Consider the following 18,222-nt stretch of genomic DNA (forward strand, 5'->3'; position numbering starts at 1 on the left):
CTCCCACACTCCCACACCACTCCCACGCCCCTCCCACACTCCCACACCCCTCCCACACCCCTCCCACACCCCTCCCACACTCCCACACCCCTCCCACACCCCTCCCACACTCCCACACCCCTCCCACACCCCACAAGTGCCAGCTCCTTCTGCCTCTGCCCTTCTCAGCTCCAGTACGTCCTTCAAGGCCTCACGTGGACACCACTGCCTCCCGGAAGCTACTGCTACCCCTCCCTCAGGTCCCTGGGCTCTCACTGTTTCTGGGTGCAGCCCCTGCTCCCCTCATGTGGACCCAGTTGGAGCTGTTGGAGCTCCCACGGCCAAGGCTAGGTCTCACTCCTCCCTGTCCCTGCACCCAGCATAACGCCTGGCACACAGAAGGGGCAGCGAGAGTGAATGAGCTCAGCTCTGGGCCCTGGGGCAGAGGGCATCTTCAACTCTTTGCCTGGAAAGGCAAGTCGTCCCTAGCCTGCAGAGCCCCTCGGGCCCTGGCGCCCTGGGTGCAGCCCCCCGGCTGGAGAGGCAGACCCAGAGGCGTTCCACTTGGCTGGCTACCCTATCTCGGGCCATCTTGCCGCCATGGCGGCCGCGCCTCCCAGCCCAGTATCTGGGGCCCTCATCTCCCAGGGGCGGGGCCGGACTCGCCCTGACTTCTTCCCCAGTGCGACCCGGCTTGAACGTCCGCGGTTATCACCCACCACCCTGCGTCCCGCGCTACGCGTGAAGCTGGCTGCCCAAGAGCCCCCAGCTCAGTTTCTGCCCTTCCGTTCCTGCTTCCTGGGAACACCCCTTCCTCCAGTCTCTCACAGCAATTGGAGCCAAAGGCCGCCTCCTCCGGGAAGCCTTTCCGCGTATATTGGCATGACCCCTCTAGGAGCAGGGCAGGGACATGGACTGTGGCCCAGGGGCCTCCCCTCACCCTTGGGTCCCAGGCCCGGCCCGGCTCCCACCTTGTGTGCCAACAGGATCCCTGTCTCACCCCTCCCGCCCACCAGCTGGGGGCCGCGGGCATCACTTCACTCTCAGCCTCAGGTTTCAAACCTCTGTAATGGGAACAGTAAGGCCCACCTCTTCGGGCCGCTGGGACGGACAGAAGTGACCGCTTGTGCTCAGCACTACCCACCCCGCACTTTCAGGGTTCAGTTCACCAACTCCCTCCGCTAGGAGAGGAGCCCAAAGCTCAGAGAGGTCCACCCCGTCCCTGTGTAACGCGGCCGCGGCCGTCACACCTGACCCAGGCCCGCCCGCCCCGCGCCGCCACGCCCACTGCTCGCCACGCCCCGCCCACTGCTCGCCCCGCCCCGCCCAGTGCCCGCCCTACCTTCCTGCCCGCCTCATTGTTGTGCAGGTTCATGAGGCGCCTCGCGTTTTTCTTGATCTCGCGGGCGTCCACGAAGCGCCGGGAGAAGTCGATGCCGTAGCGCACGTCGGCGGAGCAGCCGCCCCACTTCCAGCCCTCGGCCTGGTTGTAGTAGCCCTGCTTCTCGCGGTCGCACCCGCAGTTGCTCAGGTTGCCCTGGCTGCAGGCGGCGGTGACGGCGTGAGCCACGCCGGCTGCGGTGATGGCGTATGTGAAGGCGGCCTCACGGCTCCCTGCGGGGAGGGGACGGGTGCGGACGGTGAAGCCCCGCAGGTCCCGGCCCGGTGGGCTCAGGGGACCCAGTGCTGGGCCCTGGTCCTGCTGCCGGCCGGCTGTGTGCCCCTGGGCTCAGCCCTTAGCCTCTCTGAGCTTCTCACTCAGCAAAGCGAGGCTGATGGAACCCACCTTTCAGGGCTGTGGGGAGGACGGTGTACAGTGGGCATTGGGTGCATGCCACGGCCCTGCCACCAGCAAGGCAGACACTTCTCTTCCTGTCCCGAAAGCCTGGGCTGGAGGGGCCCAGTTTCCTCCTGGGAGACAGCAGGGCGGGGGGGGGGGGGCCGGGGGGGGATGTTTGGGGTCTGTGCCTCTGTCAGCCTCCCCGCTGGGCTGGAGGGGCCCAGTTTCCTCCTGGGAGACAGCAGGGCGGGGGGGGGGGGCCGGGAGGGGATGTTTGGGGTCTGTGCCTCTGTCAGCCTCCCCGCGCTGCTCTTCATGAGCCAGCCAGGAGCCAGACAGAGTCGCCCCAGCTCAGAGCGGCGCCAGGGCCCTTCGTTGCCGTCTGTCTGTCTGTCTCTCTCTCTCTAACCACCCACTGTCACCCCATCACCAGGCCCTGGCCTCCTGAATCTCCCTTCTCCTCCAACACCCCTGCCTGCTTCAGGGGCCTCTGAACTGCCACACTCGGGCGCTGGTCCTCCTGAGCTCCCTCACCCGCCAGCCATCTCTCTCTCTCTCTCTCTCTCTCTCTCTCTCTCCCGGGAAGGCCTGCCGTCCAAGCATGAAGTCCATGTCCAGCTGGACCCCCCCAGCCCCCTCTCCCCATCCGCCACCCAGAACAACTCAAATCCGGTGCTGCTCACATGCTCCTGGAGGGTTCCTGGTCTTTTCGGTGTAATTTCCTTCCCCTTCATGCCCAAATTTTAACAACTTTCCAAGGCCAGTTCCAATGCCTCCTCCTCCAGGCAGCCTTCCCAGACCACCAGCCAGAAGGGAGCCCGGGCTGCCTGATTTCCCTCAGTGGCAGGTCTGACGCTCTCATTGCTCTCGACACTGTCCACCTGGTTAGCCCTACCACTGGGACTTGCCAGCTCCACACGGGTCAAAGGCCCCTCAGTTGAGCGGGTCCAGCTCTCATTCTTTATTTTGCACAGCCCCCGGCCTGTGCATCCTGCCCTCCTGGCCCCGGTCTCCTGAGCCCCTCTCACCTTGCCCACGAGCACAGAGGGAGCTCCCTGCGGGCCACGGCCGGGTCTGTGTGGTCCCCAGCACCTGCCACTATGGGTACAGAGCTCAGCGATGTCGACGGGACCACAGCCAAGCTCTGCTGAGCGGGAAATCGCACTGCCCTCGGCAATAGCGGGCTGTGGCCACTGGAAACCCACGACCCCATCCTTGCACAAGCCCTGTGTTTGTGCCCCGCGGGCACCAGCGTGCCCCTCTGTGTGCTTGGGGCTGTCCCTGTTGTTGGGGGCTGTGGCGTCATCCCCCCAGACTGAGAGAGGGTGGAGGGTCAAGTTAGGCCCATTCCAGAAACATCCACGGAGCACCAACTGCATGCCCAGCCCTGTGCTGGGCGCTGACTATGTGCTCTGGGGTCCACCTCCTCACCCACCAACCAGCTGAGGGGGGCTCACCTAGATGGGGTCGCTGTTCCCCTGGCGGCTTACCCTCAGGGAGGTCCCTGTCCCCAGGGTGGGGGGGCCCACCCTTGGGGGGGGTCCCTGTCCCCGGGGTGGTCTCCATCCTCAGTGAGTTCCTCTACCCTGGGGGTCTCACCCTCGGTGGGGTCCCTGTTCCCTGGGGGCCTCACTTATCTGGGGTCCCTGTTCCCGGGGTTTCTCCCATGCAGGATGAGGACCAGGGTGAGACCTTCTGGTCTCAGGGGCCCAGGGCAGAGGAGGCTTTGGTTGGCCTCTGCTGTCTCGGAGGGGGCCATAGCTTCCTGGAAACTTCCATCCTCTGAGAAGAGCTGGTGGGAAGGTGGTGTCGGGCATCCCTTCCTCCCCAGAAAGATCAGGGTCTGCAAAGGGCACCGGGCGGCACTGCCCTCCCAGGGCCTTGCTGGACACCCACCCCCTCCTCCCGGGTGGGCCCTTCCTGCCCACACCTCCCACCTCCCGCGTGGGGACAGCTCCGCCGCCACCGCTCTGTAAGAAGCCTCTCTCAGCACAGTGAGTGGCTCCTGGAGGATCACCGAGGAGCCCTGGTCCCTGCACCGTCCAGGCCACCAGCCGGAAGCACCGGACAGACACAGGGACAGGGAGGGGATGGTGCGAAGTGGGTTACTGAACTCCTCGCTGTTGGTCTGGTGTCACCCGAGCCCAGCAGGGCCTGCGACAAGCTTGCGCATGGGCGGGGGAGCAGCGGTGAACTCGTGGGGGGATTCCGGGAGAGGAGGGGACCGCAGTGCTCCGCGAGGAGGGGTACAGGGAACCATGGAACCTCCACGAATGCCCTGAGCTGCCTCTCTAAGGGGGGGCGGGGCGTGGAGTCGGGGAAGGCTTCCTGCAGGAGGTGACACCTTAAAATAAATCTTACCGAGAAGTATGAGTTAACTCCCCATGAGTGCGTGAGAGTGTGTGTACGTGATGTGTGTGACTGAGTACACGGTGTCTGAGCGTGTGAGCGTGTGAGTGTATAGTTGTGTGGCGCGCAGGTGGTAGGTGTGCACTGCTGGTGCACACAGAGCAGCAGAGGTGCAGAGGTGTGAAACGGCTTTCAGTTGCTGGCGCGAGTCTGAGACCAAGAGCAATGAGAAAAGAGGTGGCCGAGGTCCCAGGGAGCCAGCTTGTGGGTGGCCAGAGATGTCCCATGAAGCAGAGGGCACCTTCCGTGCAGGTGCTGGGGCAAGAGGCTGTAGGATTCGGACCTTGGCGCTCACTCTGGCTACACGAGGGGTGGGGTCCTGGAACCGTTTAGACAGTGGATCAGCAGAGCTGCGCTTCTCTCCTCCTCACGCCATCACTCACCTGCTGTCACAGCACCGGCACCCCGCTAACCCTTAACACGTGTTCTCATCGAACCGTCCCGACAACCGTGCAAGGCAGGTTTCATCCTTATTCCCGTCTCACAGGGGAGGACGCTGAGGCACACGGAAGTTATGAGACTAGGTGTTAGGGCCTGAAGCAGGACTCGAACCCAGGCAGTGGAATCAAAGCCCAGCGAGGCAGACGGAGGGACTCGGGGCCTGCGGCGCAGGTCACCGGAGGCCATCCTGCCCCCAGCTTGGCCCCTGTGCAGCTCAGTGACCTTGGGCAGGAGGGGGCAGGAGAAGAGGTGTGCACAGCCCCCTTGCAGAGGACATGCTGCACTTGGACCATCTGTGGACCCCAGGCGTGCGGTGGCGGCGGGGCGCTAGCGGCAGGGGAACGCTGGCTGGGAGCTCTGGGGAGGTAGAGCTAGCCTCAGAGTGGGCGTGTCACAAGCTAGGCGCCCAGCAAGGGGTTAGAAATCTCCACCAGTTGTGTAATCACACCAAGAGGCCAGGCCAACGGCGTTAAAAGTGCCACAACCAAGCCCTGCCTAAGCGAGCACGGTGTGGCGTGCCCTCGGAAGCCCTGCCCGTGACCCTCTTCTTCCCCAAACGCTCTCCCTCCCCGTCAGCAGCCAGATGGGGGACTCCCACGCCCTCCATCCTAACGCCCCCAAGCAGGCCAGCGGGCGCCCGGGCCAGGCCTGTGTGTTTGGAGGGCATTTCACAGAACCCTCCCTCCCAGCCTTTCTGCTCCCGCCTGGTTTCTGCCCTGCTCAGCTCAGACCCGGTTACTCATCAGTTACTCACCGGGCTGCCGCTCCCACTAATTCCTTTTTTATTTGCTTTTAATGAGCCAAACCCTCTCATCTCACCATGGAGACAAGGGGGAGGCAAGCAGTGAGAGAGCTGTAGTCTAGGGAGAACCGAGGAGGATGAGGTGGGGTCCTGGATGGAGGGGTTCCCACGCGCCCACACTCTGCACATGCATCTTATTTAATGCTCACGACAGCCCCGTGGCCCCATTTCACAGACCTGCATGCAGACTCAGAGGGCTTCGTTCCTTGCCTCAGGTCACAGTGTGCCTGCCATGGAGGGAGGAGACGGGCCCCTCCCCAGATCACCACAGGGGCCGGCTTGGAATCCCTGGCGTGTCGCCTGCACGTCCTCCAGGGTGAGGAGGAGCCAGTGCGTAGATTTAGAAAGAAGCCCCTTGAATCCGTGCGCCTTGGCCAGCAAACATCGATGGCTCCCCAAGCCTCAGAGATGCCCTCAAGCCCTGGAAGCCTGACCCCAGCCGTCCCACCCACCACGCCATCAAGCCCCACTTGGCCAAGTCCAACAGCTGGTCCACACCACTGTTCCGGAATAGGAGCAGCCTGGTTCCCTGCTGCCTGCCCTGGGGGACGCTGGCCCCCTCTTTGCTGGGAACCCTGCCTGCGTGCCCCTGCGTCTGCAGCTCACCCAGGCTCTGGATGCAGCTGGGAGGCCCCCTGCTCCCGGAAGCCCCATTGGGGTGAGGGCCCTCCTCTGGGCTCCTGCCAGGTGCCCGTGGGCTGCAGGGGTGGTGGGTAGGATCCATGTCTGATTCTTCCAGGTACGCCCACCCTGCAGCATTACTCCCTGAGTCTTCACGTGAGCAGGGCTGGGGCTGGACGCACTACATTCATCACCTTCTTTTATCTCCACGACCACGCACGCGCACGCACGGAATAGATCCTCCTGATGAGACCCGTCTCGCAGGTGGGAACTCTGAGCCTCAAAGGCGGGAAGTGATTTGCCCCAGGCAGTAGCAGTCATGGCCATCTGAGCACAGCGGCTGCTCCAGATCTGTCCGGCGATGAGGGCGAGGAGTTGGGTGAAGGCAGCGAGGCTGGTCTGTTTGGGGCCAGCAGCTGTCCTGGGGGTACGCTTCGGACTTGGGAGGCCGGGGGGCCCCTCCTGGGATCCAGAGCCACCCCAGCGTGCATCTGTACCCTCAGACACCAGAGCCAGCAACAGGGTCCTGCAGTCGGCGTCTGACACCTGACAGGTCAAGGTGGGCTCCATTAGCCAAGCGGGGCCCCCGGCCCGAGGTTTCGGGAAAGCAGAGAGGGGGGTACGGGGAGACTCAGGGAGGAGCAGGCAAGAAAGCCTTGGACTTGCATTCTCACACCTGCTGTGCGGCCCCAGGCAAGTCACAAACCCTCTCTGAGCCTGTGTCCCCATTCGCCCTGCGGCCCCAGGAGCAGGTCTAAGAGCAAACAGAACAACTGGGCATCGCCCTCGGCGTCACCAAATACTGAGCGGGCCAGGGAAGCCCAGGTACAGTGCAGGGCTCCCAGGACAGGCCCAGGGCCCTCTCTGTGCTGTCCACAGCCTCCTCCCAGTCCGCCTGCCCAGCTGCCCCCTCCACGCCTATTCTGGATGAATCCAGAACAGCCAAGCCCTCAGAGACCACTGCCCCATGGGTAAACTGAGGCGCTGGCCACTCAGGGGCCATCCAGCTCTGCTCTCTCTTCGCTCTTGGTTATTCAAACTTAACCGCCCCCCCACTGCCCCGCTCCGTGCCGGCCAGACCTGACTCCCAGGGAAAGAGGGTCTTCCTGGGTCAGTAGGGCCTAGCCCACCCAGCTGTCCCCTCACCCCGACCCCGAAGAGGATGCTGGGGACCAGGCGGATCTTTGTGAGCAGTTACTGGAGGGGACAAATGTGGCTCCTGGGTCACGCGGGGGCCTGGGCAGAACAGAGGTCCCCTCACCCTCCCAGGGCAGAGCTGGGGGCTGTGCCCGCCCTCCCCAGGCCCCAGGCACACACACCCTCCCCAGTGTCCACTCAAAGCCACCTGCCACTTCCTAGCATCCCTAGGGGCCTGGCACACTATCTTTAGAAAGCCACAAAAGGCCCTAATTGAGCTCATAATGAGCTGATTAACTGCAGGCCTGGGGAGGCAAGGTGAGAAGGGCACTTGGAGCCCTCTGAGAAGGGGAGCGGGGGAGCTGGAACCTAGAGGCTGGGAGGGCCTCGGGGACCATCCAGTGCTGCTCTACAGGGAGTCTGAGGCCCAGAGAGGGGCAGCATGCTGCCCAAGGTCACAAAGTGGCTCAGGAAGTGGGGGAGCCCAGACCTGACATTCCGGAATGACTGAGGTGAGGTCAAAGCCCCAGAGAAGGGGCTCAGAGTCTGAGACCTCGAGTTCAAGTCCAGACCCTAAAATTGGCCAGTTGGGTGACCTTGGACCAATGAAGGGGCCTTTCTATGTCTCGATGTCCCCACTTTGCAAAATAAGGATGGATAACTGCTCTGATATGGCCAAGTCACCATGTCAGAGGACCCACGCGTGGTCCCGGGAGGGCAGGCAGGCCTGGCCCCAGCACACAGAGGGTCGCTGACCTGAGCTTCTTGCCCACACGTGTGGGACACACCACACATGGGCTCTCCGTGGGTGCACACAGGTTTAGGTGTCCATGCGCGTGTACCTCTGCCTGTGTCCCCATGCCCGTGTCCCTGGGCATATGCCTGGACTTACGGTTGCACAAATGCGGTTCCTATAAGCGTGAGCAAGTGTGTGCTCCTGCGTGTGTTCCTGTGCTCGTGGCCAACACAGCTCAGATCTGTCAAACCCTGCCTCTCTGCCAACCTGTACTTGCCCCTCTTTGAAAAAACACAGCATTTTCTACAATTCAGTAATAAAAAGGCAAACAACCCAGTTTAAAATGGGCAAAGGATCCAAATAGACATTTCTCCAAAAAAGGTATAAAAATGTCCATTAAGCACCAGAAAAGATGCTCAATGTCATTAGCCATCAAGGAAAGGCAGATCAGAGCCGCAATGAGACAGCACTTCACACCCGCCAGGATGGCTAAAATAAAAAGAGAGACACTAATAAGTGCTGACGAGGACGTGGAGAAATCAGAACCTTCATGCGCTGCTGGTGGGAATGGAAAATGGTGCGGCCGCTATGGAAACCATCTGGAGTTTCCTCAAGATGTTAAATACGGAGTTACTATTAATATTTAACCCAGCAATTCCTCCCCTAGCTATGCACCCAAGAGAAATGGACACGTGTCCACACGACAACTTGTACGTGAATACTCACAGCAGCATGATTCACGACAGCCAAAAGGAGGAAACGACCCACATGTCCATCAGCGATGAATGGGTAAAGAAACTGTGGTCTCTCCACACAATGAAACACCATTCAGCCATATAAGGGGACGAAGTACTGACACAGGCTACGACACGGATGAACCTTGAAAACACCACGCTCAGTGAAAGACGCCAGACACAAAAGCCACGCGGTGCATGATTCCATTGACATGAAAGGTCCAGACTAGGTAAATCCACAGAGACAGAAAGCAGATGAGTGTTGCCAAGGGCGAGGGGCATTGGAGGATGATCGCTAAGGGTTTCTTTTCGGAGTGATGAAAATGTTCTAAAATTGACTGTGGTGACAGTTGCACAACCTATGACTACACTAAAAACCAGTGAATAGTACACTTGAAATGCTTGAATCGTACGGTATATATCTCAATCAAGCTGTCATAAAAACATACAGCATCTGATGGTTTTAGGGGATTGCATACAACCTGTCCTACTCGATTTAAACCCTCACAGGGGCCCCACCTCACAGTGAGGATGCTTGGCTCAAAGGAGGCGGGTGACTGGCCCAAGGTCTCATGGCAGGCTGACCACAGAGCTGGGATCTGACCCAGGACCCCAGAGCCCATGCTCAGACCGCTCCCCCGGCACCCACCAGAACAGGGAAACCATACAGTCTGTCTCCCCCGTCACTGACCAGGCCTGAGACCCAGGCTTGCGTGTGTCACGCCCGGGCACCCTACTCCATCTCTCACCCTTCCCTCCCTCCCTCCTCTGCTACCATCCCAGCACCAAGCATGGCCTGCCCTCCTGGCCAACCCCAGGGCCCCAGGGATGAGGCCCTGAGCCCCAACCCGTCCCCAAGCCCACGGCCAAGCATACAGCAGGACAAGACTAACACGTCACAGCCCAGGGGACTAGTGGACTTGGGAGGGGGTTCACAGGAGCGCAGGCAGAGGGCCTCGGTCAGAACCACGGGGGGGACAGCAGGACGGGTGGCAGTAGGGAGGGACTTGGGTGGAGGATGACCAGTGCAGGCCCCTCTCAAGAAGGATGCCGAAGGCGAGTCCTAAATGACAAGAGGAATGAGCCATGCAAAGGTGCAGGGAACAGTGTCCAGGCAGAGGGAACAGCAATGCTAGGTCACGGGGAGGGAATGAGCCACGCGTGTGTGGTTTGATGCAGGAGAGACAGCCACGCCATGGTGACTTTGGGAGCCCGTAGGGAGGACATTAGATTTTATTCCACGAAGATGAAAAGCCCCTGGAGGGTGCTGCTGTGACCGACATTGGACATGGGACAGGGTGGGCCTCCCGAGTCCTTGGCCCGGCCAGTGGGACACTGCCAGCTGGTGAGCTCCCCCGCTCCTCTGAGACCACCCCCCCCCACCACCCCATTCAGCCCTCAGGCTCCCAGGAGCTTAGAAGGGGTGGGAGAATACCTCCACCTGCCCACAGTTTACAGGTGGAGAGATGGAGGCCAGGGAGGCCAGGAGACACCCTAGGCCACACCAGCAGCTCCCGGGGTCCCCCGGCGGGGCAGTGCAGCGCCCGTGTCCCAGCCTTGGCTCAGTCATGGGGCCCGGGCACGCACCCCCTGCCCGAGCTGCACCCCAGCACGCACGGGGCGAGGTGGAGAGGCCGGGGGAGGGGGGACGCAGGGGAGCCCAGAGCCGCCTCGAGGCCCACCAGGCCCCAAGTCCCCATTTGTGCACTTGAAGGGTCAGAAGCCCAGAGGCCCCGCCCCACCAGGCCCCCTGCCATCCTGACCTAGGGTTCTGGCGGTGGGGGGGCCTGGCCTGGACCACCACCGGGGTGCGATCCACGCTCTGCTGAGTGCCTGCTGGAGAGGCTGCCCTGCACCCCCGTGCCTGTTTCCGTACCTGCCAAAGGGAGGTGATAACATCAGCCACCTCGCGGGGTCCAGCGCTGCGTGGGCGAGGAAGTGCTCAGGGCGCGGGAGCTGCTTTTATCACCCGTCTCAGAGCGGCCTGGACCCTGGGCCTGGGCCTGGGCCGGGCGAAGGCCTGCGCCGGCGCCGCGTGTGGGCACGTGCGCGTGCCTGTGTGTGCGCGTGTGTGTGTGTGTGTCGCCCTCTCTGTGTCCCTCTTGCTGCAGGTCTCCGTCTGTCCTTCCCTCTCAGTTTCGGCCCCTCTCCCGGCGTCCTCTGTCCCTCTCTGTCCCCCCGGCTCCCTCCGGCCCCGTCCCAGGCGCCGCCCCGGCTCGTCCCGGCTGAGTCAGTGTCTCCACGCTGGGTTCCTCCTTCCCCGCCGTTGTCATAAACACAGCACTGGAAACAGGCGTGCCAGGTCCGGACACGCCGGCCCGCCCGCGCCCGCGGCCTTTGTTCTGACCCAGCGGGGCCCTCCGGGGGGGGTCGTGCTCCGGCTGGGCCCGGGGGGCCTGGCCCAGGGCCACGCGGCGAGGGGCAGCCAGGGCCCAGGGGTCTGCGTCCCCAGCTGGGCTGGCCTTCCAGGAGCTTCCACCCCTGCCCCGTGGCTCTGGGGAGGCCGGCAAGGCCTCTCCTGCGGCCCCTCTCCTCAGGGAGGTCAGCCCCGGGCAGCCTGCCTCGGACCCCCCCCTCCTCCGTCGGGCCTGCGGCAGAATCAGCCGCTGCCTGTGAGGGGGGACGCGATGGAACCAGAGCCCCTTCCCCGCCCCCCCGCAGCTGCCCCCGGCCCCGCCAGCGGTACCCGGACCCCCGCCGGGGCACAGGGCTGAACCGTGGGTTCAGATCTCTAGTTCTCACCGGCGTGTGACCTTGGCCAAGGCAGGCTTCCGTGGGCCTCAGTCTCCCCATCTGTGCTGTGCGGACGGGGGAACCAGGAGCGAGTGACGTTTGTGCAAAGGGCCCGGCCGCAGCGGCCTTGGGACGAATGGTGCTCCCACGGTGGCGGCAGGAGGGGTCCCAGGTGGAGACGGACTGAGGTCTGGGCCAGGCCTTGCCCTTGGAGGCTGGTGGGGGGAGGCCCGCCCGCCTGGGATCTGTGTCCTGCTCGGTGGACCAGAGCCCGGCACCCTGGACCCCTTGTCCGTGGAGCCCTGGGCAGATGTGCGTGCCAAGGAAGCAGAGGGTCTTCCTGCCCCTATTCTGAGGAGAGACGCCCCCCAAGTCCTGGTGGCGTCGGGGCCCCAGCCTCAGCCCTGGTGTGGGTGGGTAGACGGGGGCCCGGAGAATGGGAGGCCGTGCCCAGGGTCACACGGTGGGACCGCGGCAGCGGCCTCTCCCCTCCCAGACCCCATCCGCCCCCCACAGCCTGTCCTGTCTGTCCGGGCCCTGCCAGTGAAGGTGGAAAATTCCCATCCTGGATGAGTTCCAGGCAGACCTAGAGGAGTCACGTGGAGGGACCAACCACCGCCCAGCCTAAGCCCCCAGCTGCAGGTCCAGAGCCTGGTCGTCTCAGGAACCCCTGCTTCCGGTGCAGGGGGCCAGAGCCAGGGCCCCCTGGAGCGACCAAGGCTCCTCACACCCTGAACCAGGAGTGGGCTTGGGGAGCCCTGCCTCCAGGAAAGTCTTTCTGATTCCGACATTCGAGGCCCCAGTTCTCCCTAGTGTCCTGGCTGCCTGGACCCCGAGCCTCGAGCCTGGACAATGTCTGTTCTGCTGCCTCAGGCTGGGCCCCCGGGATGGGGCTGGGGGTAGGGAGCGACCAGGACAGACAGGACGAAGCTGTGTGTCCCTCAGAGCTGGGGCCTGTGGGCCGAGAGGGCGTGCCCGGTGCAAGGCCGGAGCCCAGGCAGGCCTCCCAGTCCAGCCCCGTCGGCTCACCCGGGGCATCCTGGGCGCAAGGCTCCGAGAGCAGGGCTGGGTGGCCTTCAGTCCAGTGCCAGCGCCCTGCCCCTGGCCTGACAGGCAGGAGGCACCCTGTGCTGAGCAGTTACAGGGGCTGCCAAAGGGAGCCACCCTCACGCCCCTGCGCTGCCCCAGGAAGCAGAGGGTCAGTGACCCTCTGCCCTCAGCCGAGCTGGAGGACGGCGTCCTGGGAGAAGACAGTCAGACCTGGGTTCAAATGTCCGCTCTGCCCCTGACCAGGGCGACTCCGGGCAACTCCTGACCCCTCTGAGGGCAGCGCCACCAACAGAAGTCTCACACGGGCCACGCAGGTCATTTTAACGTTTCTAGTTGCCACATAAAGGAAAGTGAAGATAATTAGGTGAACTTAAGTTTGGTAACATATTTTATTTAGCCAATAGATCCAAATATTACCATTTCTACATCTTAATGTAAAAAGATCATTAAGGAGCTATTTTACTTGCTTTTTTCCTCTCCAAGTCTTTGAAACCTGTCTCGTATCTTACACTCAACGGCACGTCGCAGTTCGCACGCACCATGTTCAAGTGCTCTCCTGCCCGCGGTGGCCTGTGCCCCCAGAGGGGACGGTGCAGCCTTCGTCCCCCCGGGGACTCGTGTCGGACCTCCCTGAGCCTGGTGTGCGAGCCCCGGGCAGGGGGCCGGGCACGCAGTAGGCGCACAGGGCCTGGGAGCGGCCCTTTCTCCTCCAAGGCCCCGGCCGGTGGCCGACTGGGGAGCCCCCGGACCCTCGCCCTTCAGACACTCACAGGTAGGTCGCCCTGTTCCCTCAGAGTGTCCAGAAACTGGTGGCCTTTGCTGAGCCCCTGCTGCAGGCAGCCGGGAGGCTCAGGGCTCGCTCCCAACGCAAATCTCACCCACAAAGCAAACGGGCGCCACGTGAGGCAGGATTAGGGGTGGCCCCTATGCCCGGTCATGTCCGAGCGGCACGTGATGGGCGGGACTCAGTGTTCCACGGCGGCCCGGGGTGGGCGGGGGCCCGAGTGCGCGCAGCTGCAGCCCCCACGCCCCGTGCCAGTGGGTCCCCAGGGGCTGGGCTCGGGCAGAGACGGGGCAGAGGGCGGCAGAAGCCCCCCTCTGCTCACACCCATCTGTGCCTTCCTGGCCTTCACAGCGCTCCCACCTCAGCCCACAGCCCTCCAGCCGCGACCCCTCCTGCCGCCTCCGGTCTCCCCACCTTCCCGTTTGCTCCGGACGCTCCCGCAGCTCCCGGAAAGCACCATCCGCTCTCTGGCCTCTGGGCTTGGGCGCATGCTGTTCCCTCCACCTGGAGCCCCTTCCCTGCTCTCACCTTCAGGCTGGTCTGGGCCGCTCTGACCCTCCCTCGGGTCTCAAGGGACACATCACCCCGTCAAGGAAGCCCTCACTCCGTTATGGCGCCTGTTAGAAAGGCCCTGCCTTGCTCGGGATCCCTGGGGGCCCTGAGCTTCTAACGGGTGTCCCTGGAACACGACGCTCACCCCTGACTCTCATGTTTTCCCCGTCCTCCTCCCGCACCCCATGGGAGAAGACAGCTGAGTTGGGGACACACCCCCCCCACCCCCACCAGCTCATTTCCAGGTAACGCGAGAGACGGGTAGGAGGGGCCAGGGTGGCCCAGCCTCGCTCTGTAGGGCAGGAAATAGGCTTGGGTGGGCTGGGGTGGCCAGAGGGTGGAGGCCGCCAGGCGTGAGGGGAGACCGCGTTGGTGGAGGGAGGATTAGGGTGGGCCTCAGCTCCCAGAGGAAGCACAGCAACCGGCACCCAGAGGGCCCCAGGGCAAAGCCAGCACAGGGTCATCACAAGAAAGGTCCATCTTATGTGGAGTAGTAAGCTCCCCATCCCTGGAAGCATACAAGCAACAGCAAGGAGTTGGAACTTTGCACAGGATTGATTTGCGCCTTTAAAGGGTTTGCCTTCAGCTCTCAAGATTCAGGTGTGGCCCAAGGTCACAGGCAGGGCCTGAAGGGGGCCTGTCCCACCCACCCAGGCCATCCCCCCTCTCAGGGCCAATCATTAATTGGCACCGCTCGAGTGGCTGCCTGCCAGCCCATGGCCCGGCTCCGATCCCGTGCCCGGGGCACCTGCATGCCTCTTACACGGGCTGGCCTCACTGCTCAGCCCCACTTCCTGCTTGTGAGTCCCAGGAGCTGAGCCCTGGGCGGAGCAAGGGGCCTGCTCGGACCACCATGACAGCACGCAGAGGGCTTCCTGCTGCCTGCAGGGCTCAGCCCAGCTCAGCCTGCAGCCAGGGCCCTCCGGGCTGAAGGCTGGGCCTTCCTCAGAGGGCAGCGGGGGGACCAGGGAGGGCTTCCGGCTGGTCGGGAGACAGTCTGGGTGTTAGGAAGCCCACCCGCCGCCGGGGGCAGAGACCAGAGGGAGCCTCAGGCAGGTGCTGAGCGGGTCCGGGGCTGACAGACCCGGGAGGATGAAGCACCAGGGTGTGACTTCAGCCCCGCTGTGGATGAGGAAGAGCCAGGAGGGGTGAAAAAAGGTGTTGCTGGGCCAGCGGGGAAATCAGATGTGAATAAGCAGGCAGAGGGGAAGGGCCTCCGGGGCTGAGAAGCTGCAGGGGCAAAGTCCCAGAGGAGGGAAGGGGCCCAGCAGGCTCCGGGAAGAGAAGGAAGTCAGCGATGGCTAAAGCTCTAGTTTCGAGAAGGGATGGAGGGAGGCAGGGGCTACTCAGACTCCAAGCTAGGAAGCTAACTTTATCCTGGGCAATAGGGAGCTACTGTAGGCTTTGGAGGGAGGGAGGGAGTGACATGGCATGGGCGGGGCCGGGAAGGAGGCAGACGAGGGCCAGAGAGGCAGGCCCACAGCGGCCACGGGGCAGAGTGGGGGCATGGACAGAGGGGACAACCCCAGGTTTCTGCTGGACGACCGGGTGGTCAGGCCAGCAGGGGAGGCTGAGGATGGAGATTGCAGCAGCAAAGGGTGCTGAGCATGTGGACCAGAGGCTCCCAGGGGTCAGCCGCGCCGAGTGGTCCGCAGGGGGCAGCCGTGCTGGTCTTGACGCCGGGGGGAGAGCTGATTGGGGTGGGGCTGGGAAGGCGCAAGCAGAGGCTAGAGGAAGCCCAGGCGAGCCGGGGCCCAGCCAAGGAAGAGGGTCCGTCGGCCACACCGAGGTCACTGATGGCCGGCACAGGGGTGACTGGAGTGAGAAAATGAGGGACGGGGACAGTGGGTGTGGACATCTCTGCCAAAAGCTCTGCCTCTGAAATGCTTGTGAAAGTGAGGGGGGGGGTGTCCTAGGTGGGCTCCCTCGAAGCAGAGCCTGAGATGCCTGATCCCGAGGGGAGCTCGGGGCGTGAAGAATGTCACAGAGCAGCCCCACCTGCACAAGGGGACTTTATACCCTCTGCATCAGCCCGTCCTTGGCTGTAGGCACCCCTCTCTGTGGGCAGAGGGCCAGACTCCAAGAAGGAACAGCTGTGAGCCGAGATCCCTACAGCACCAGGGGCTGCTCTCAGGGAAAGTGATGTGGGTCCCCTAGGCGAGGGCCGGTCGCTGGCAGGGGGGCCAACGCCACTCCTCTGGGCTTTGGAGGGTGCATAGGAGCCCGGCATTTACTCCTGGTGCTATTGGTGAACTCCCCGCCTGGGGCCTGACCCTGAGGAGAGGATCCGAGTGGCCAGGTCTCCCTCACCGCCTGTGTCTTGAGGTCCTAAATGAAGGGCAAGTTCCCACCTGTCCTCAGGCCGCAAGACCATGTCCCTGCCCATCCCCCTTTGCACAGGGAGGCAGGGAGGGCTACACCAGAAAGGGGGTCTGAACCCAGCTCCCCCGTGTGGCCACCGCACAACTCCCCTGGCCTCAGTGTCCTCAGCTGTGCAGTGGGGATGGTCACAGCTGCCTCGGAGCCCAGGGTCCCGGGGGGGCGGGGGAAGGGGACGGGGAGTGCCAGGCAGGCAGGTGGGCACCTGGCCTGAAGTGGGCACCGGTGCCCATGCCCTCCCAACCGCGGGGGACGGGGCAGGCAGTCCCACCCTCTCCGCTGGCACCTGGAGGGAGGAAGCTGCACCTGGGTGGTGGGGCCCTCGGGAGGGGGCAGTGCCACCCTCCGTGCCAGGTGCCACCCACAGGCTGCTCACCACAAAGGAGCCCCTGGGGGCTTTCCCCTGTGCCTCCCCCAGCTCCACGCAGGCGTTCCAAGCCCTGCAGAGCTCAGCTCTGGCCTCAGTCCCGCCAGCTGTGACTCCGCTCGAAAGGCCCAGGCTCCTTGGCCCTCTGGGAACGGAAGGACCTGTTGTAATCACACGTTTGGAGGTTCACCTGTGCCCGCAGGTTGGGGTCTGGGATAACAGGGCAGCCCTGCATGCCCGGCACTGTGTCCCCTTATCACTCACTCTCTGCCCTCTGACCCTCACAATGGCCTGGGGGGGGTGGCAGGTCGTCTCACCACCCCCACTCTCACTCGTTCAACAGCTGTTTATTAAGTACCTCCTGCACACAGGCACTGGGAGAGGCGGTGGGGACCCAGATAAGGGCCTGCTCGCTCAGAGCTCAGGTTACAAACGAGGAAACTGAGGCCCCGAAGCCCCGAGGGCCAGGCCCAAGGTCACGCAGTGGCTCCAAATCAGGTCAGGCTCCGCACGTCCCGCTTCTCCCTTTCACTCCTCAGTCTCCTTCCCTGTAACACGGGCACACGGGTGCCTCCCCCGGGGCCGTGAGGACAGGGAGCGGGGCATGCGGCCCAGGGACTGTGCAAAGCGCAGCGGGGCTCGGCCCGCAGAAATCTGGATGTGCCACGGCCCACGGAATGGGAGGCCACCCCTCTCCCCGGTCCCAACTCACCCTGCACAACCCCCCAACCCTGCCCTCCCTCCAGCCGGACTCCTCGCTGCCCCCACCTGTCACGCTGCTGCGCCCTGCTGTTCCCTCTGGCCAGAGTCCCTTCCACTCTCGGAATCTCAGCTACAATCATACAGCGCTTCCTGTGGGCCGGGCACCTTTCGCATCAAGCCCCCCGACCACCCCCTGCAGGAACCACTACTGTTACCCCGTTCCCAGACACAGACGCGGAGACATGGAGAGACAAAGCCTCGTACCTAGGGCCACCCAGCTGCCACGCACCAGCACGGCGTGCCTCTATCCGCTGCGCCACCAGCCTGCCCGCTCACGTCCACACGGGACGGTGTCCCCCAGCCTGACAACCCAGAGCAAGGGCCCTCGTCCGTTCACACGGCCGGCTCCTGTCGACACCCCCCTCGTTCCAGACGCGGCAGTGTCCCAGAGGGCCAGGCCAGGTCCGGGTCCGGGTCCGGGTCTCCCTGGTGTCCTGGGCCTCCAGCAGGCCAGACCCAGAGAAGTGCCGTTACGGCAAAGAAATCAGCCAGCGGGTGTAGAAAAGCGAGCGTGGGCCGCCTGGCCTGGCCTGCAGTGGGTGGGCGGGTGGCCTGGCCCCCAGGCACCCAAAGCCCCGAAGGCGGGGTCCCCGCAAGCCCAGAGGTGCCCTTACCTACTCGGAGCTCTTGCCCGAAGACAGTCTTCTCGCCGAGGGCGGAGCAGTTCCAGCGTCCGAAGCGGAACTGGTACTGGCACTCGTTGATGCCCATCTGCGCCCCCTCCCCAATCACGATGATGGCATCGGGCCGGCTCTGGCAGATGGCACGCTGCCGCGGGGCCAAGCCAGGGATCTTGTTGCAGATGATGTTGGCTCCCAGGGCCACGACGGATGACAGCGCTCTGCAGGGGGGAGAGGGTGCCGAGGAGGTGAGACACCTTGGCAGGCTCCCGCCGCCCCGCACCTGCCACTCTCCCCACTCAGTCCCTCGGCCAGCGGACGCGCCCCAGGAGCCCA

The 18,222-nt window shown here is 63.8% G+C and overlaps 1 protein-coding gene across 1 annotated transcript in view; it reads right to left on the reverse strand.

Moving 5' to 3' along the window:
• Positions 1 to 18,222, reverse strand: part of WNT7B (Wnt family member 7B) — a 37,163-nt gene that overhangs the window by 7,176 nt on the left and 11,765 nt on the right. Inside the window, exons 2-3 of the mRNA XM_028491475.2 lie at positions 17,881 to 18,107; positions 1,322 to 1,593 (exon numbers count right to left, since the gene is read on the reverse strand). Coding sequence (XP_028347276.2) covers positions 1,322 to 1,593; positions 17,881 to 18,107 — 499 coding nt within the window. The remainder of the gene's footprint in view (positions 1 to 1,321; positions 1,594 to 17,880; positions 18,108 to 18,222) is intronic.

This window comes from Physeter macrocephalus, chromosome 6, assembly GCF_002837175.3.
Source record: "Physeter macrocephalus isolate SW-GA chromosome 6, ASM283717v5, whole genome shotgun sequence".
NCBI classification, from domain to species: Eukaryota; Metazoa; Chordata; class Mammalia; order Artiodactyla; family Physeteridae; genus Physeter; species Physeter macrocephalus.